Source organism: Hyperolius riggenbachi, chromosome 11 (genome assembly GCF_040937935.1).
Source record: "Hyperolius riggenbachi isolate aHypRig1 chromosome 11, aHypRig1.pri, whole genome shotgun sequence".
Lineage (NCBI taxonomy): Eukaryota > Metazoa > Chordata > Amphibia > Anura > Hyperoliidae > Hyperolius > Hyperolius riggenbachi.
Genome location: NC_090656.1, coordinates 60,528,542 through 60,549,556, shown reverse-complemented (window position 1 = coordinate 60,549,556; position 21,015 = coordinate 60,528,542). Strand labels below are relative to the sequence as shown.

Below are 21,015 nucleotides of genomic sequence, written 5' to 3'. Positions count from 1 at the left end.
GAGACTTCAGAGTATCTTTAAGGGGTCTGCCTCTGACACAGGAGACCAGGTTCAAACCCAGCTCTTACTGAATAGGTGCTGGCTTACTGAACAGGAAGGAGACCTTAGGCAACACTCCCTAACACTGCTACTGCCTATAGAGCACATCCTAGTGGCTGCAGGTCTGGCGCTTTGATGTTCTGTGTCTGGTCTTCCTCTGAGAAGATGCAATTTTTCTGGTTTGCATGCAGCCTGGAATTATTTCCATCTCCTTGCCCATCACTGGTGTGAATGCAGTGTAATGCACAGGGGGCAATATGATGTGAGCCCTTCACATGAAACAGGAAGTGAAACAAAGCAGGACACACATTGGTCAGAGTAAATGTTTATATTTTATAGTAATTGTCATTTTAATGGAGAAGTGACAGAAACAAGTTCCGAGTCTGCATGAGGTACAACGGCAACAGCTGGTATTCAAGTAAGCCAGAACTTTATTGGAAAAAGCATTTTAGGTGGAATTACATTCCAGTAAATCAAACAATGAGGTAAGGTTGTGAATGGACCACAGTCAACATGGAGGTGGTTCTTGTTGGGTAACCGGAGGGGAGGAGCAGACATCTTACTTCTTCCATTCATTCTTTTCGTAGTCCCATTTAGAAGAAAATCCCTGCACAGGATTGGCCCTCATATCCAGCATCCTCTTGGTCTGCATGGCGACCCACTCCTCGGACAGAGTATGAGGTAATTCAGGCAGCACTAGAAAAACATACACCAAGCGTGCGGTTAAATAGTGAAGAACTGAAGAGTGCAAATACAACTCCTGGTTAAAAGCAAATACCAAGTGTCTTTCTATTTTACCTGTGCATAGCGTGCAAGAAAGAGGAAGAGGGGTGCTACTGCCAATTAAGTCTTTTTGGAGAGATTTTCCTACTTCCCGTTTTACCAGGAAGTGATGGAAATTCTCACAGATGGGGATGCTGCACAACAATAAAAAGTTCAGATATTGTAACTCACTGCCACACTATTCTAAAAGTATTTTTTTTTTCTAAATTGGATTTTAGGCTACATTTCCAATGCGAGCTGGCATTCGTATAGGAGATGGACACAACACTCATGCTGATGCAAAGTGGCTGAACTGAGTGTGGAAGCGGTCATATTTATTTACCTTTAGTCAATACTGTTAGAATTTAAGTAGGCCTCAGTTACTTGGCCTAAGTTTATATAAAAGGCTTGTCCGCAGAGTATGTCTTTAACATAAATAGTGTCTCTTGTGATGCAGGCAGAGGCATCTCAGTGTCTGCTTGAACAAACAAGCAGATACTGGAGAACATCGGAGAACAGGTTCCTGAAAGAAGGCCACAGGCCTCCACTGACCTCAACATGTACACCACAGGAACAGAAAACATAGGCCATGTTTTCTAAATACCAAATTCATGTAAGTATGTCAAGAGCCTTATTAAATATTAATCGAGTAGGTGTGTATTATGACACCACGAGGGGGCTAAGCCAATAGTCGTGGCGAAGATGATGTCACATTTAACTCTTTCCTATCCGCTATTAAAGATGCGGGACGGGCGGACAGAGGGCATTCTGTCTCCGATTCCTGCTATGCTTCCTACTTTAATGCTGACTGGAACCTCTAAGTATTTCATTCCTTTCTGTAATCTGATATAATGTATGCTGTACATAGGTAGTCTAGATGTAACAGAGTAGACACAAGAAGACCTGATTGACTTCAGCAGGAAGTTTAATCAAGAAGCTGCAACGCAACGGAATGACTAAATGAGAATCTTGCTTGGCTAGGATATGATGAACTATATCTGTATATATGTTTCCTGAATAAACTCCTTAAGCAATGAAGAAGCCTGAGGAAAGTCTATCTCCTGCTTGCTGTGATGAGTCGTGTTTGCAACTCTTGAGGATGAGTTTGCTGGTGCCGGAAAAAGGTGAATTATAACAGTTTATAACAAATACCAGTTGCCCAGCAGTCTTGCGAATCTTTCTGGCCAGTAGTGTCTGAATCAAGCACGCAGCTAATCCAGTCAGACTGACTTCAGTCAGAGCACCTGATATGCATGCTTGTTCAGGGGCTATGGGCAAAAATATTAGAGGATCAGCAGGACAGCCAGGCAACTGGTACTGTTTAAAAGGAAGTAAATATGGCAGCGTCCATATACCTCTATTCAAGTGTGCTTTTTTTTTTTGTTTCAAAAGTTATTGAAATTTTCATTTTAACAATAGTACATAATAACAGCTTCAACATAGGTTAGGGTAGTGGGAACCGCTTGTACAGTTATTCTTAGCATATACATTTCACTTAGAGGGAAAAAAGGACAGGTATGATAACCAGTACTGTAACATTATGGTGGTTAGTGCATCTTGAAAAGAGGCTGTTACTGTCAGAGAAATGCTTATGAGCTCTCAGAGGACTATGTCCAACTATCTGGGGCTTGCAAAGTGAGATATGGGGTGTAGGGTAAGGTGGACCCGAACTATTCAAGTGTGCTTTAAATAAGTCTCCTGCAGCTGCCTCGACTGGGTCTGACCTCAGAAAAATGCCTATAAAATAAACACTCTCTCCAGTAACAACAGCCAGCACAGCGTACATGGAAGGCAGACAGATGCTGTCTGGTTTGCTGACCATTTAGCTGGTCACAGCTCAGCAGTAAAAGTCTGGCAGGCATAAATTGTCAAACGGTTTGCTTCCCCACCTCCGCATGTAAGACTTATTCCCAGCATCAAAAACTGATTCACAGAGCTGCACTTACCATATTTCTTCTGCCATAAGACCACCAGCCCGGTGAAGCCAATGAAAAACAAGACACCACCAATGACAGTCTTCCATTCCACTGTTCCCTTGTTCATCTCGGCATAGGAGAGGTTGAATTGAATGCGATATACTGTTTGTAGGAAAGGGAAAAAAAAATGTAAGGGAAAAATGTAGTATAATCTATGTATAAGTTCATGTACTGTCTGATACGGCAACTGTTAATACAGCTAGTTCCTAGAGTACAGCACTGCTCATGCCTGCCTTACATACTAATACTTTTTCCATAGTGAAGTGGTGGACAGCCTGTTACCCCTCCTTCACATCATAGGTTGTGTGTTGCCTGTGGCATAAGCCAAGCCTAAGTAAACATAATGGTTACCCAACTACCTTTCTGCTTTCAGATACTCCAATGAGACTTTAAAGAGGTTCTCTTGCTTATACAGTGGTTTGTAAAAGTATTCGGCCCCCTTGCCGGTTTCCACATTTTTTCATATTACTGCCACAAACATGAATCAATTTTATTGGAATTCCATGTGAAAGACCAATACAAAGTGGTGTACACATGAGAAGTGGAGAGAAAAATCATACAGGATTACAAACATTTGTTACAAATAAATAACTGCAAAGTGAGGTGTGCGTAATTATTCAGCCCCCAGAGTCAATACTTTGTAGAACCACCTTTTGCTGCAATTACAGCTGCCAGTCTTTTAGGGTATGTCTCTACCAGCTTTGCACATCTAGAGACTGAAATCCTTGCATCCATTCTTCTTTCCAAAACAGCTCCAGCTCAGTCAGATTAGATGGACAGAGTTTGTGAACAGCAATTTTCAGATCTTGCCACTGATTCTCGATTGGATTTAGATCTTGACTTTGACTGGGCCATTCTAACACATGGATATGTTTTGTTTTAACCTCCCTGGCGGTTAATTTTTTTTGCCAAATTGGCAAAAATCTTTTTTTTGTATTTTTTTTTGTTTCATGTAAAGCTACCAGAGTGGTAGCTACATGAAACACCACTAGAGGGCGCATGTGTCCCTCTAGTGCGATCGTCGCCGGCATCTATAGCAAACAGGGGAACGCGTATATAACGCGTTCCCCTGTTTGGCTTCTCCTGTCGCCATGGCGACGATCGGGATGACGTCATGGACGTCAGCCAACGTCCTGACGTCAGACACCTCCGATCCAGCCCACCAGGGGCTGAGATCTCCCCCTGCGCGGCATAGCCCGAGCTCAGCTCGGGCTTACCGCCAGGGATGTTAAACCATTCCATTGTTGCTCTGGCTTTATGTTTAGGGTCGCCGTCCTGCTGGAAGGTGAACCTCCGCCCCAGTCTCAAGTCTTTTGCAGACTCCAAGAGGTTTTCTTCCAAGATTTCCCTGTATTTGGCTTCATCCATCTTCCCATCAACTCTGACCAGCTGCCCTGTCCCTGGTGAAGAGAAGCACCCCCAGAGCATAATGCTGCCACCACATTTGACAGTGGGGATGGTGTGTTCAGAGTGATGTGCAGTGTTAGTATTCCGCCACACATAGCGTTTTGCATTTTGGCCAAAAAGTTCAATTTTGATCTCTGACCAGAGCACCTTCTTCCACGTTTGCTGTGTCCCCCACATAGCATGTGGCAAGCTGCAAACAGGACTTCTTATGCTTTTCTGTTAACAATGACTTTCTTCTTGCCACTCTTCCATAAAGGCCAACTTTGTGCAGTGCACGACTAATAGTTGTCCTATGGACAGATTCCCCCATCTGAGCTGTAGCTCTCTGTAGCTCGTCCAGAGTCACCATGGGCCTGTTGATTTCTGATCAGCGATCTCCTTGTTCGGCCTGTGAGTTTAGGTGGACGGCCTTGTCTTGGTAGGTTTACAGTTGTGCCATACTCCTTCCATTTCTAAATGATCGTTTGAACAGTGCTCCGTGGGATGTTCAAGGCTTTGGAAATCTTTTTTGCAACCTAAGCCTGCTTTAAATTTCTCAATAACTTAATTCCTGACCTGTCTCGTGTGTTCTTTGGACTTCATGGTGTTGTTGCTCCCAATATTCTCTTAGACAACCTCTGAGGCCATCACAGAGCAGCTGTATTTGTACTGACAGATTACACACAGGTGCACTCTAGTCATTACCACTCATCAGGGAATGTCTATGGGCAACTGACTGCACTCAGACTAAAGGGGGCTGAATAATTACGCACACCCTATTTTGCAGTTATCGATTTTTTAAAATGATTGGAATCCTGTATGATTTTCGTTCCACTTCTCATGTGTACACCACTTTGTGTTGGTCTTTCTCTTGGAATTCCAATAAAACTGATTCAGGTTTGTGGCAGGAAAATGACAAAATGTGGAAAGCTTCAAGGGGGCCGAATACTTTTGCAAACCACTGTACAAAAAAAAAAAAAAAAGACACTAACCTGGGACTTCCATCGGCCCCTGCAGCTGTCATTTCCCGAGTCGTCCTCCTGCGATCTTCTGTTCCCCGCAGCCGGCACCGTTCTAATTATTCGTCTAACTAGACAAATAGAACTGTGGAGTCTACGCGTCATCTGGAGCTTACTGCGCAGACGCAGTCCGAAGTTCTCTTGTTCTCTTGTACTGCGCAGTAAGCTCCCGATGACACGCGCGGCCACATCCACGCAGTCACAGTTCTATTTGACTAGTTAATTAGACCAGTGCCAGCGGGGAACGGAAGATCGCAGGAGGACGGCGTGGGACATGACAGCTGCAGGGGGGCGATAGAAGCCCCAGATAAGTGTGTGTCTGTTTTTTTTTATATATGCAAGAGAACCCCTTTAACATAGGAATTTTAAAAAGTTGTACTAAAGGAAAAAAAGGATAGCCAGCAAGCGTTTTACTAAAGAGTAGATTCCACAAAATATCAGATCGATAGATTCTGACTAAAAATTGATCGAAAGCATCAGACAAGGTGGAAAATGTAGAACAATCGGGGGCAGGGCAAGAGCATTAGCAGATTGATGGTCTACAGATTTGCACTGCATCAGTCTCCAGTTTGATTTTAACCACTTCAGCACCACAGGGTTTTTTGCTTAAAAACCAGAGCAATTTTCACATTTCAGCGCTCCTCCCATTAATTCACCAATAACTTTATTGCTACTCATCAGATGTAAATGATCTATATTTTGGTTTTTTTGCCACAAATTATGCTTTGTCAGGGTGATATTTGCTTTTAGTAATTATGTTATTATCTGTGCATTTTAAAGGGAAAAATGAGAAGAAAAAAAAAAATATTCTCCATTTCCATCCACTATAGCTTTCAAATAAACAATGTTACCATAGGTAAAACCCACACATTGTATTTGCTAATTTGTCCTGGTTATCTCAACATTTAAATAATGTTCCTAGTACAATGTATGGCGATAATATATTAGTTTCTGATTTGTGTTTTTTGTTTTCTCATTGTACTCTATCAGTAATTAAAAGCCATTATCTTCATGATTAACAGTAGTACACTCATGGCATACATATTTTAAAAGCTAAGTCCCTAGGGTAACTATGTATTCTCTTTTCAATGCTGTCACTTTTTTCTTTTTTTTTTTACAAGTATTTATTTGGGGGTATAGAGTTTTATTGCTTTTCATTCATTTTTCCGGTAAAAACAATCACATGACTTAGCCCTCAGTTGTCAAACACCACAAAATCTATTCTCTCACTTGTCACGGTTAAAATGATACCCTATATACATAATCAGATAGCTTATTGGGCATACAGCACACTGTTAACCACAAGTTCGCCTATCTACTCCCCTGAGCTAAAGCTGGTGAAGTTTTGTGGGGAGTAGATAAGCATAGCAAGGGATTCAAAGTGGTTAAATAGATCCCCTCCGGAAATCTATTGGAAATCGAAGAAGAAGAGCGTTCTCTCTGCTCATGCCCATCAGCATGCACTCGTGGCAGGGAACACTGTGCACAACGTTGCTACATCATACACAGTAACGTCATACGCAGTGCACTCCCGCCCAAGGGTGAACGCTGTACGACATACGTAGCCTATCTGCGAGTGGCTGCGCGGGCACAGGATGCCTGCGGAGGACCATTAGAAGCCCCAGGTAAGTTCAACTCCCCCCCCCCCCCAGCATCCCTTTAAAGCAAATCCTGTAGTGAACGAGAAAGTGGTACGACACAGGAGGCCTCAGGTAGAGAAGGTACTAGCAATGTGTTTGGCACATCCTATACAGCTGCCCCCTCCCCCATTTCCACAGATGTGGTGGGCATGAAACAAGTACTTACGATCCAGCTTCTCTGAGGCGGACAGAGACTTCCACTGTCCCTTCTCCTTTTCTTTCAATGCCTGCTGTTCAGAGGTCAAGTCCTGTTGGAAGGGCACTTCAGGCAGAGGGAAGGCTCTGTTGTCGAAGTAGGAAGGGAGGGTATATGCCGGGGTGCCAGATACACTTGCTGTAAACGCAAACAGGCTTTAAAAAATCTCAGAGAAGAAGAAGTCACAAATACAAGTTGGAGAAACCTGACACAGTAAAAGAGCAATGGAAGTGCCAAGCCTTAAAGCGGACCCAAACCAATTTTTGATTCAAAATATTTAGTTGCACCACTGACAAAGATAAACACTCCTTCAAGCCTATGAGCATTTCAGTGCATGCTTTTCACCCTTCTCTTTCCATAACTAGGGTTATACAGGTGGCAGCCATTAGCAATTCCTCCTTTGCTGGACACCATCTACTCTACCAGTCTGCCTGATTCTGTCCCGGAAATATTAAAGGAAGGGAGGGGTTCCTCCAATGTAAAATATTTTAGATTTGTCATCATGCAGCTGAAAAAAGGCTGCTATTCATTATAATAATTTAGAAAATAGATTTCTGAAATCTTGTATTTTTAATTTGGGTCCACTTTAAGCAGCCATTCTGTGACTACAGGGATGCTTGTGTGTCCAGAGGTCAGAGAATCAGGGCTGTGGAGTCGGAGTCGGGCAATTTTGGGTGCCTGGAGTCGGGAAAAAATGCAGGAATCTCTTATATATACACACTAAATAACATCTATGCTGTAAGAATAAAGCCTGATGTGTAGCTGTGTCACTAATAGAGATGGTCAACGAGATGGAAATAATTCTGCATTGATGCTGATTTATGCAAATGTATGCACTCCCTTTGCTGATGAAATCAAATAATTTGATATGTTGTTAAAATTTGGTTTGGTGACTACAAATTAAAGGGTACCTGAGACGGATGAAAAGTAAAGTTTTATACATACCTGGATCTTCCTCCAGCCCCCTTCAGGCTAATCAGTCCCTCGCTGTCCTCCACCACCCGGATCTTCTGCTATGAGTCCTGGTAATTCAGCGCTGTCCGGCCGCATGCCGCTCCCACAGCCAGGAACATTCTGCACCTGCGCAATAGTGCTGCACAGGTGTAGTATGCTCCTGGCGGCGGAGTGTGTGCATGCGCACTATGCCTGACTGGCTCAAGTACCTGGACTCATAGCAGAAGATGCAGGTGGCGGAGGAGGACAACGAGGGACTGATTATCCTGAAGGCGCCTGGAGGAAGCCCCAGGTATGTATAAAACTTTAATTTCATCTGTCTCAGGTTTACTTTGTTACACAGTAGTACTATACTCTACATATGCACTCCCCACAGAGCTGCAGGGAATCCACTGAGAATGCTGTGCACATTGAACACAGAGGTGTTGTCTGTTTACAATCTTCTTATTCCCCTGCAGAGTACCTGCACATCATTCTTACATGTACCCACACCTACATTGCCTAGGGCCTGATAGATGTTCTTTGTTCCGGTTTTTACCTTTTACAAGTACTCTTACCAAGGACTAGTTTTAGTCTAAAGGGAATAAATATAGTAGTCTACATATCCTTCTCACTTCAGTTGTCTTGTAAAATTCCTAAGCGTTGGCAGTTGAGACGAATTTCATGTTACATACTTTTAATCAACAAAATTGTAATATGCAAATTAGAGGAGTCGGAGTCGTGGAATCCTAAACTGAGGAGTTGGAGTCGGAGTCGGTGGATTTTTGGACCGACTCCACAGCCCTGCAGAGAATGGCTGCTTCAGAGGTCCGAGTCTTCTCACAAATGTATTGCGCTTTGCAGGAAATGGCTCTAGTCCATTTGAGAGCACCCATCAGGAAATCTCATAGGGAACAGTACTCCAATCACAGCACAAAGCTTTGTAATTGGCTGAATATTGTGGGCGTAGTTTACTTCAACATATCCAAAAACTAGCAGTTCGAGAGGGTGCCATGTTATCAGAATTTCCCTATGAGGTTTCCCCCTGGGTCCCCTCAAGTAGACTACCGCAAGGGAAAAATTCTCTTGTAAAGAGCACTTGTATCTCTGGTGCATGCAAACATGCTACAAAGAGGAAGGCACTGAATGAAAGGCACTGGCTGTGCTTAATACAGCTGAACATTCCATTTCATATGGAATATGGCTAGCTGACATTCAGCTCAGCCAAGCATACACTAATTGAACCCCTCCTTTTAGACCATTTATCACATTTCACATTTTAAAGCACACCTGAAATCAGAGGTATATGGAGGTATATTTATTTACTGTTAAACAATACCAGTTGCCTGGCTGTCCTGTTGATCTTTTTGGCTGCAGTAGTGTCTGAATCACACACCTGAAACAAGCAAGCAGAAAATCCAGTCACGCTTTAGTCAGAGCACCCGATCTGCATTCTTGTTCAGGGTCTATGGCTACATGTATTAGAAGCAGAGGATCAGCAGGACTGCCAGTCAATCTGCATTGCTTAAAAATAAATACAGTATGTCACAGGCGTACCCCTCACATTTTTGTAAATATTTACTTACATCTTTCCATGGGACAGCGCTGAAGATATGACACTGATGCAATGTAAAGCAGGCAGTGTACAGCTTGTATAACAGTGAAGATGTGCTGTTAAAAATAACACAGCCAATGTCTAAACCGCTGGCAAGAAATAGTTACAAAAATGTGACAAGTCTACTCATTAAAATCACATGCCCCCCTTTACTGCTTCCAGGTACATACTATGGAGTCAGTACAAAAAAAATCATTCAACTTCGAAATTTATGAAATCACTGACTCCAGGTACACAACATTGCTCCGACTCTCGACTCCTTAGTCCAATACTTACCAGGGTGGTGGAGATTGTACAAAAATCATCCAACTGAAGTTTATGGAACCATCAACTCCAACTCCAGGTACCCAAACATTGCTCCGACTCCACAGCCCTGTACATGGTCAGATATGGTGGAAGCAGGTACCAGGTACACAGGGGACATTCAGGAAGTTGAGGAAGGCAATTGGGAAGGCTGTCGTTTGTAAGTACAATTATCCAATAACTCCATGGTGACAACTGCCTCATATAAAATTAAAGTACTGTAAATTAGCAAATGCAAGGCGTTAATCCTCTTTAAGTCAAGAAATTTTTCTTAGTCAATGTAGCCCATCCCTACAATCTCCCGTAGATACAAGCAGAAAATGACCACCTAAAGGACTTGCATTCTTTAGGCTGTCCCATAAAGACCTGTGGCTCAGTAAAGCATTGACATCTATATTATTTTTTACAGAGTAGACAGATCCTTACCATGTCCCTGCAGACAGGCAGAGGTGGATAGAGCTCTTCTGCCAACCAAACGTAGAACTTGTGAGGACAACATGGTGAAAGCTGTAAACAAAAACGACAACTTATTACTGAGGGAATCACAACAGTCTCTCTACAGACTACGCTTAAAGGAAACATCAGGGGAAAATAGTGTAAACCAGATCTACTTACCTGGGGCTTCCTCCAGCCCCTGGAAGCTTATGTGTCCCTCGCCGCACCTTCGCTGGGGCCCCCTCTGATGCAGCCGCCGACCCAGCGGCTACTGTGCCTGCGCGAGCGAGGACCCCGGGCGACCCACTGAGGCAAGGGACACATTAGCTTCCAGGGGCTGGAGGAAGCTCCTGGTAAGTAAATCTGGTTTACAATATTTTCCCTGACGTAGTGTGCCCGAGGTGACATGATGAGACAGACATGTGTATGTACAGAGCCAAGCACACACAACTAGGCTGTGTTCCTTTTCTGCTTTCTCTGCCTAAAATAGTTAAACTTGGGTATGCAAGTGACAGTTTCTATCCAGTTGGGACCCAAGACTATAGGCCCATACACATGCTGGATGGATGTCGGCCGAACAGGAACACATCCCTCGGGCAACAGTGCTGGGCCAAGGCTGTACAGATAGCCTGTAAACTAATGAATCCACTGGATTATTGGTAGAGGTGGGGTTTATCGGCTACCTCAGCCGACTTTAATCTAGCGTGTGTATGGGCCTCATAGTAACCCTTCACTGATGAGGAATTATAGACAAACTATTTCCTGGTAGAGAACAGCGTCGGAGTGCTGTGGATAGATAAAGGTCATTAGTTCATATTTTAGCACTGGGACACTTGAAAGACTGTAATTGAGCAGAGTCAATAAAACATGAAATCTACTTTTTACGTTTTTAAACGTAAAAAAAAACTTTGGGATATTTGTAAAAAAACAAAATGTTTTTTAGGAGTAGATTGATAGATACAATTGTTTACCTCATCCGTTTATTTTTACCTCTGGTTCACATTAATGATGAACATCCATTATGCAATAGCAGGCTGATCTTGCAAACAATTTTTTAGGCCTGTTTCATGCTGCCAACCAGTGTTATGGAAGCGATGAGATACGATGATCGCAATGCTGAAAAACTGTTGCCCGTGCGCCAAATTCACGACTTCTGGCGGATCACATTACACCAGGTATGAAATGCCCCATAGACTTTCATTGGCGTAGCATTACCCCACAACAAAACAGGGTAACGCAATGTGCCAGTGTGAAAGAGGCCTCACTCTCCAACTGTAAACTGATTAACTGCCTGCCGACGATCGGCGGCCACAAGGCGGCTCTCCCAGGACCGCCTAACGCCAAAAGGCGTCAAGTCCTGAGGGAGGAGATTGCGCGCGCACACCCCGCTGAGTGATGGACCAGAGCTCCATGATCAGCTTGCCAAGCCGTGATAGTGGCTTGTAGGCTATTTAATAAAAAAATAAATAAAATAAAATTTAAAAAAAAAGACCCGGTATGTTTACATTTGTACAGTGCTGCGATGTAGCGCAGCGCTGAACAGGGGACCCCACCTCTACCAATAATCCAGTGGATTCATTAGTTTACAGGCTATCTGTACAGCCTTGGCCCAGCACTGTTGCCCGAGGGATGTGTTCCTGTTCGGCCGACATCCATCCAGCATGTGTATGTGCCTATAGTCTTGGGTCCCAACTGGATAGAAACTGTCACTTGCATACCCAAGTTTAACTTTTAGGCAGAGAAAGCAGAAAAGGAACACAGCCTAGTTGTGTGTGCTTGGCTCTGTACATACACATGTCTGTCTCATCATGTCACCTCAGGCACACTATGTCAGGGAAAATAATGTAAACCAGATTTACTTACCAGGAGTTTCCTCCACCCCCTGGAGTGCAGCTTACTGCCCCTCCGTGCAGCTTACTGTGAAATCCCTCTCATAGGCTGATCCTTAAAGGGACTCCGAGCAGTGCAGAAACTATGGAAAGATGCATATCATTTTAAAGCTCTCTTTCTCCTCTTTCCAATGATATATAAACCACCACCCTACGCCTTTTAGTTTTCGCTATTTTCGCGATCGAAATTGCTGCGGCTTCGATCGCAAAAATACAGAAAAACTAAAAAGGCGTAGGGCGACGATTTAGCAGAATGAAGCTGCTGACTTTAGGAAAAAGTCGCCCTGTGTAATACAAGGTAACTATGGGAAGATGGATATCATTTTAAAGCTCTCTTTCTCCTCTTTCTGACGACCCCTAATTGTCGCCCTACGCCTTTTAGTTCTCTATTTTCGCGATCGAAGTCGCGGCAATTTCGATCGCGAAAATAGCGAAAACTAAAAGGCGTAGGGCAGTGGTTTATATATCATTGGAAAGAGGAGAAAGAGCTTTAAAATGATATGCAGCTTTCCATAGTTTCTGCACTGCTCGGAGTCCCTTTAAGAGGAGGGGAAGTTATCCGGTCACCGCCTGGAGGGAGGGTTAACTATAGTAATTGATTTTTTTTTTTTAAACGTTAAAGGGGCACTACAGTGAAAAACTGTAAAATTTAAAATATGTGCAAACATATACAAATAAGTAGTACATTTTTTCCAGAGTAAAATAAGCCATAAATTACTTTTCTCCTATAATGCTGTCACTTACAGTAGGTAGTAGAAATCTGACAGAAGTGACAGGTTTTGGACTAGACCATCTCTTCACAGGGGATTCTCAGCAAGGCTTTTATTCTTTATAGACATTCCCGAAAAAGGATTTAGGCCTCGTTCACATCATTTAGCGCAGATGGCTGTGCGATTGGAACGCAACGCGTCCGATCGCACGCCATCTGCGCTCCTATGCGCTGCGCTGCAGATCCCATTCATTACAATGAATGGGATCTGCGCTGCGATTCCCAAAAATGCGTGCAGCACGCGATAGCGCAATCGCGCTGCCACGCAGCGCATATGATGGGAACGGTAGAAGGGCTGTCTATGCCCTTCTACCGTTCTTGCGTGTCGCACACTATACGTGCTGCCAAAATGCGGACGGCAGCGCGTATAGTCTGAACGAGGCCTTAAACAATGATGCTGGCCAGCTTCCCTGCTCGCTACACAGTTTTTTGGCAGTTGGCCAGAGCAACTGCCATTCACTAAGTGCTTTTGAAAATATATCCCTGAGAATTCCCTATAAAGAGATGGACTAGTCCAAAACCTGTCACTTCTGTCAGATTTCTACTACCTACTGTAAGTGACAGCAACATAGGAGAAAAGTAGTTTATGGCTTATTTTACTCTGGAAAAAAATGTACTAATTTGTATATGTTTGCACATATTTTAAATTTTACAGTTTTTCGCTGTAGTGTCCCTTTAAGTTAAAGCTAAGTTGTAAGGCTCTGCAGGAAGCCGATAAAGCTACAAAGCACTGAATTGTAAAAAAATAGCCTGGTCACTAGAGGGGTGTGATCCTTAAAAAGAACCAGAGGTGGGTTCTAAGAATCCTAACAGCAGACAGAGGCTGGCTGTGCATATAATCACCAGCCTCTTTTGCTATATATCGTCCATCCAGGGCCCCCCTGCGCTCTGCTCCGCCCCCATAAATCACAGCTGCGCTGTCGCCACGCAGCATGTCACCAGCCGACTGTTTACAATTGCCTATCAATCTTCGTCGCCTCCTCCATAGCTCCGGTCCACGCCCCTTCCCTCCAATCAGCGGCTGACCGCTCCTATTTTATGCTGGGAATACACGATGCGTTTTTTCTGACAATTTTCCATCCAAATCTATTTTCAATTTGTTTTTCCGCTCAATTCGCTTATATTTTCTTATCTATTTCCATTCTCTTTAGTATCAATAGATAGCGCTCCGCTTCTTTATCACATGTCAAATAAGCCCCCTTAAGGATCGCACTCACCCAGCCTGATTGACCACTGTTAGACTGGTCAAAAGATCGCTCGACACTCCATTCACGTCTATGATAAAATCGATCAGAAAACAATCAAAAATAAGATCAGACATGTCGGAAATTAGCTATCGAACCATCTCTCTGCCGGAAAACCGTATGGTGTATTCCCAGCATTAGTCCCCTTAGATCAATATCCTCTTATCAAGGAACTTAAAGGCATCTGAAATGTATGCATTCTGAAATCGGCCTACAGCTTCCTGAATGGAAATATTCTCCGCTGACCAGTGAACTCGTTCAGTATGCCGAGCGGGAACTGGAGGAGTTCTAAAGGTTAACATGTCACGTCAGCTTTGCCTCTGAAAAGGACATGAAGGTCATGGAGTCATCTCAACAGCGCAAGCAAAAAGACTACGATGTAAGAACAACAACTTTACTGAATCTACTTTCATACCATGTAAAAACAGGATACACCCCAAGAGACATGGCCCATGAAAATGTACAGCCGGCTCAGTATTTTAATCAGTCGGGCACAGTGCCACCTTTTCAAATGCAATAAAACATATTGAGCTGGTGGCGTGGATAGCGTTTCCTGACGGGTTCCGCGCCTTAGGCAGTACGCACTGCTGTCTATGGAATAGGTCAGCTGTTTGTTGTAGGACAACTCAGACGTTATCCTATCTGAGGCCTGGGACCCACTAGCAGCACGTTACGAAGTCTTTTATAAGCGCTAGTGATTTGAAAAGCTCTTGCTAATGCAACGCTATAAGGGATTTTTATAAAATCACATCTCTCAAGTGGGATCACACACACAGCATTACATTAGCAAGAGCTTTTAAAAACACAAGCACTTAGAAAAGTCTTAGTACTGCTAGTTCCAGGTCTGACAGACTTTTCTGGGGGGGGGGGAAGAATAGAACAGTCATTGGTAGACTGCCAATACACAAATACCAATTTGGGGAGGGGGTTTAGGCACCTTAATTTGTGATAGGCTTAAGGCTAGTACACACTAGCAATTTTGATTGACCAATGATTGCTCAATTTTACCACCTCCATGTAGTATGAGGGCCAAACAGATTTTCAATTCTATGCAGATGATATAGGTAAATGGTCATACTACATGGAGGTGGTAAAATTGAGCAATCATTGGTCAATCAAAATTGCTAGTGTGTACTAGCCTTTAGGAGAAATAAGGTCAGTAGTGGCTTTCGTGCACCTTAAAGAGAACCCGAGCTGGGTTTGAAGAATGTGATCTGCATAGTGAGGCTGGATCTGCCTACACAGCCCAGCCTCTGTTGGTATCCCAAACCCCCCTAAGGTCCCCCTGCACTCTGCAATCCCTGATAAATCACAGCCGTGCTGTCGACACACAGCGTGTCGCAGCGGCTGTGTTTTTCTCTATAGTGTCAGTCTGCTGCTCTCCCCACCTCTTGCAGAACTCCGGTCCCCACCTGCCTCCCTTCCCTCCTCGCTGATTAGAGGGAAGGGAGGGGGGGCAGGGACCGGAGCTCTGCAGGAGGCGGGGGAGCAGCCGAGACTGACACTACAGATGTAAACACAGCCAAACAGCGCGGCTGTGATCTATGTCTGATTTCAGAGTGCAGGGGGACATTAGGGGGGGGGGTTTCGAATACCAACAGAGGCTGGGCTGTATAGGCAGATCCAGCCTCAGTATTCAGATCACATTCTTCAAACACACCTCAGGTTATCTTTAAAGAACTGTAGTGAGAGGGATATGGAGGCTGCCAGATTTGTTTCCATTTAAGCAATACCAGTTGCCTGGCTGTCCTGCTAGTCCTCTGCCTCTAATACTATCAGCCATAGCCCCTGAACAAGCATACAGCAGATTATGTGTTTCTGACAATTTTGACAGATATGACAAAATTAGCTGCATGCTTGTTTCGGATGTGATTCAGACACTTCTTCATTCAAACAGACCAATAGGGCTTCCAGGCAACTGGTATTGCTTACTTTTTGGTGGGGGTGCCATGAAGAGGCGGGTGCACGGGCATCGGTGGGGGTGGGACGCAGCAGCGGTGGTGGATCAGATACATTGCCGCATGTACACCCCTAGGGGGTCACTTTTACAGTGAGATGGAATGCAGGAACATGAAGTAAATGCTGTACTAGATCCCAGCAATGTGAGTATCTGAACTCCCCCCCCCCCCCCCCCCCCCCCCGATGCTTGTGCACCCACCACTGCATTCCCTCTCCCCTCCACCCATTTCCAGTCTAGCTATACTGGAGGCACCTGTACCTTGCTACCATTAGGGAGGGGGGGGGGGTGATGGAGTGGAGTGCTGCAAAAACAGCACTAGAGATTTGGGTGCAGCCATAGGCTGTAATAGGAATTACGGCTATAGCAGCACTCAGTGAGTAATTTGGGCCAGTCAAAAGACTTTTGCAAGAGCAGGCTGAGACGCTTTGCTCTGCACCCAAATCTCCCGGCAGCTTAATCATATGTATGCTGAGGGAGTGGGGCACTTCTGGCTACCATATTGGGTTGTGTGTGTGGGGGGGTCTAAATAATTTAACACCATATACCGTGGTATTTTTTGAGACAGTTATAATACTGTGAATATTTCATACTGTTGCATACCACCCAATAAAAGAGGGCGGCAGGGTAGGATCAAGAGGCTTCCCTCTACCAAGGTAAGTACCTAAATTGGGCACTTTTTTCCCTTCAGGTGCACTTAAATTCTGCAGTATCCGCCCATGTAATGGAATGCAATGACCTAAGCTCCTGGAGCCAGGGAACACACAAAGGCTCCCTCAGCAACTGCCAGCTGTAGAGATAAAACTCCAGCAAGATTACAGAGAGCAGAAAGTGGCCGAGGTCCAGGGACCAAATAACAGGACTGCCTCAACAATACCCCTTACAGGTGGTGTAATTCGAATAAACTCCAGAACTGAGTCATCAAGCTTCTCCCCTTCAGATTAATTTTTTTTTTTAAAATGCTATCTGAACCTTTCCCCAGATAATTCTAAACAAGCACAATGGCCAGTGAAAGAACCAGGAGGAGACTGCTGGGTGTAGCTGCAGGCAAAATCACGGCAGCCGGACAATGCTGCCAAAACTGAGTTACGGTGAATACTAGGGATGGTCACCGAGATGCTGGTACTTATATATTGATGCAGCTTTGAAATATGAGTTAAGCCCAATCTACACGATACAATTCTTTGTACGATCCGATTAAATCCGACATGTCCGATCGGGATTCGATTCGGTTCAATTCGATTTGCCATTGCAAAACAATGGCAAATCGAATTGAATGGAACCCCGATCGGACATGTCGGATTTAATCGGATCGTAAATAGAAGAAAAAAAAAAAAACGAATCGTACCGTGTAGATGGGGCTTAAAGGGATACTGTAGGGGGGTCAGGGGAAAATGAGTTGAACTTACCCGGGGCTTCTAACGGTCCCCCGCAGACATCCTGTGTTGGCGTAGCCACTCACCGATGCTCCAGCCCCGCCTCCGGTTCACTTCTGGAATTTCAGACTTTAAAGTCTGAAAACCACTGCGCTTGCGTTGCCGTGTCCTCGATCCCACTGATGTCATCAAGAGCGCACAGCGCAGGCCCAGTATGGTCTGTGTCTGCGCAGTACACTCCTGGTGACATCAGCGGGAGCGAGGACACGGGCGTGCAGGCGCAGTGGTTTTCTGACTTTAAAGTCAGAAATTCCAGAAGTGAACTGGAGGCGGGGCCGGAGCATCGGTCAGTGGCTGCGCCAACACAGGATGTCTGCGGGGGACCATTAGAAGCCCCGGGTAAGTTCAGCTCATTTTCCCCCGACCCCCCTACAGTATCCCTTTAAAAAAGGTAACCTGAAGGGAGCGGTATATGGAGACTGCCATATTTATTTCCTTTTAATCAATACCAGCTGCCTGGCTGTGCTGATATCTTTGGCTGCTTGCTCAGGGGCTATGCTTAAAGTATTAGAGGCAGAGGATCAGCAGGACAGCCAGGCAACAGGTATCAACTAAAAGGAAATAGGTCAGCCTCCATATCCCTGTCACTTCAGATTCCCTTTCAGTCATTTAACCACAGGCTTTACCCCCCCCCCCCCCCCCCCCAAAGACCAGGCCATTTTTTCTAAAATAAACCACTGCAGCTTTAAGGCCAAGCTGCAGGGCCGCACAACATAGCACACAAGTGATTCCCCCTTTTCTCCCCACCAACAGAGCTCTGTTGGAGGGGTCTGATCGCCCCCTGGATGTTTTTACATGTTATTTTTACAATATTGTCAATATTTACATTTTATTTTTTTTATTTAAAAAAGGGTCTTAAAATATTTTAGTCCCCCTCTCCCTCCACCAGCCAATCCCCGTGATCAGCTGTCATGGGCTTCAGCCTATGACAGCCTATCACCTCTGTGGCTCAGGAGGGGACAGCCATGTCACACGGCTGTCCCCAGTACAGCACTGCTGCAGATCGCAGCGCTGTACCAGTAATTAGACAGCGATTACGCCGTCTAACAGCTCCGCTCTGCCCACCAAGCAGGAGATGCGCGCGCAGCCTGCGTGCGATCTCCTGCAAAACAGAGCCCCAGCGTTAGGCAGTCCTGGGGCTGCCGCCACACCCATCGGCGTGACGTGGTCGGCTAGTAGTTAAAGAGGAACTCCAGCCTAAACAAACATACTGTTATTAAGTTACATTAGTTATGTTAATTAAGATAGGTAATATATTCTTACCCACCCTGTTTTAAAAGAACAGGAACATTTTTTTGATTTCATGAGGGCAGCAATCTTTTTGGTTGAAAGGAGGTGACAGGGAGCATGAGACAGTTTCAATTGTCCTGATCACCCCTCCCAGTTCCTAGGCAACGTGAACAACATAGGAAATCCCATCATGCTTTGCACAGCATCAGGGGAAAAAAAGAGCGCGGGCAGTTTTCTTTGATAGGTGGAGCTTAGCTAAAAATGCAGCTAAAAATGATGCTTTGGTAAGAAAAAACAAAGTTCTGATGCTGTGAAACACCAAGCCTTTCCAGTTCTGCAGAGTAGATTTTTAGTCTGGAGGTTCACTTTAAGGAGCAATATTATAAGTAATTTAAGGAGAAATTGAGAGTTAATAATTAAGGTGAGATAATTAAACATAAAAGCTTTGTGAATCAGCCCCAATATCTTTTAGCAATGGGAGGAGGTGTGCTGGGGAATTATTTCTCACCTGCCTGCCAATAAGGTGCTACTGGATACAGCCTGCCAGAAGCAAGTTACACACTGTATTTGTTGCAAAACAGTCCACGCATGCAATGCTCAAAACTTTGTGAATTGTTAGTTATAGTAAATGTATTAGTATAAGCATTAAAAAATTAGGATGAACTAAAGCTTTCACCATGATAGTGGAATATGCATTTGAGTATTTTTAATCATCCATCGTTTTAATTAACCAATGTTACTCTATGCAATAAATGTAAACGTGGGCACACAAGTACAGAAGTTATGTAATTTGCAGGGGTCGGCAGGGCTATGGAATCGGTACAAAAATCTTCCGACTCCAACGCTTCAGTTTTTGAACCCTCCAACTCTGACTCCAGATACCCAAAATGGCTCCGAATTAACAGCCCTGGGGTTCGGAACTCGATCACTTGAGTCATAGTTTAGAACAAAATGCTGTACAGAGGCCAACACTGCGTACTGTTGCATACAGGAGGCTAAGGAGCGAATCAATGTCCACGGCTGAGAGAATTTCACGCTCCAGATCTCAGAGCGACGTATTGAGGAGTCAAGGGCCACAAGCTAGAATATCAGCAGGAATGGTCCCATCTAGCCACAAACCATTTGGCATGTATACGAGGCTCTGGGCTTGAAGCACTTTTTTCCCACAAGTGAAAAAGAAATTATATATTGCAGAACATCGCATAGCAATGCACCAACTTGTTCACAGTGCGGCAGATGTGGTTTAACGTCATTTGGCAATACCAACGCACAGTATGCAGTGCATAACTGCTAACCAAGCGCATTAATAGTGACAGTATCCTTTTATTGACTGTATGCTTCACTATATGTGATGCAACACTCAGATAATGGACTCTATTCACAATCACCTACCCTGAGCCCCTGCTGGTCCAATCATTACAACATTATCCCCACGCTTTGATTGGACCAATAGGCTGCCTGTCACTTGACATGCACAAACAACCTCAATATTCAGAAGTCCCACTCTGAAGTCATAATTGACAATCAAAATTAATCACTGCCTCACTGTTCAGAAACTCTTTTATTGTATTATATGTGCATGATTAAAAACAAGGCATGGTCACATGTATACAGAAATAAAGGCTCTATAGTTCCTAATATACAACATAATAAAATATGCCAAATGTCTAGTAATACTCTGATAAGACCCCTCGACTCTGATAAGGCACGCTATTTGATTTGTGACTCAAGCCCATAGAGTGCTCATTAGAGCCCCCCGGTCGCCTGTGTGTGAGGCCAGCAGGATGTAGAGTAGCTGTACCGTCCTGCAGACGTCCTCCCACAGCTATAGCAGCACACGCTGCACACAGGTGGGGGAATGCGAGCTGTGAGGAGTTGGGCCATGCAGTGCAGCACCTGTGTATGAATGAAGCCGCTCTCATGACTCCCTGCCCCGCCACTCACCTCACTCGCCGCCGCTGCCAAGAGCAGAGAGAGGACACCGGAACTAGCGAGAACGCGAACACCACAGACCGCCCAGCCTGAGCCGCAGTGCACGCCGGGATACGCTCGGAGGAGCAATGGGTGTGTACCACTTCACCACACCCACTTCTCAATAAACCTTGTCTTTGTGGATAGACCACTCAAACGCCACGCCCTAATCTCTGAATGCGGGCTCCGCCCGCCCTCAGTAGGCAGGTCCTTGG

At 44.7% G+C, this 21,015-nt stretch overlaps 1 protein-coding gene across 1 annotated transcript; it reads right to left on the bottom strand.

Annotated features, from left to right (window-relative positions):
• Positions 1 to 352: 352 nt before the first annotated feature.
• COX4I1 (cytochrome c oxidase subunit 4I1) lies at positions 353 to 20,880 on the bottom strand. The gene is made up of 5 exons (XM_068261376.1): positions 20,774 to 20,880; positions 10,296 to 10,376; positions 6,989 to 7,156; positions 2,748 to 2,879; positions 353 to 735 (listed from the first exon to the last, which is right to left on the bottom strand). The coding sequence occupies exons 2-5, from the start codon at positions 10,366 to 10,368 to the stop codon at positions 599 to 601; spliced, it is 510 nt and encodes a 169-aa protein (XP_068117477.1). The 5' UTR covers positions 10,369 to 10,376; positions 20,774 to 20,880; the 3' UTR covers positions 353 to 598.
• Between the last annotated feature and the right edge of the window lie 135 nt (positions 20,881 to 21,015).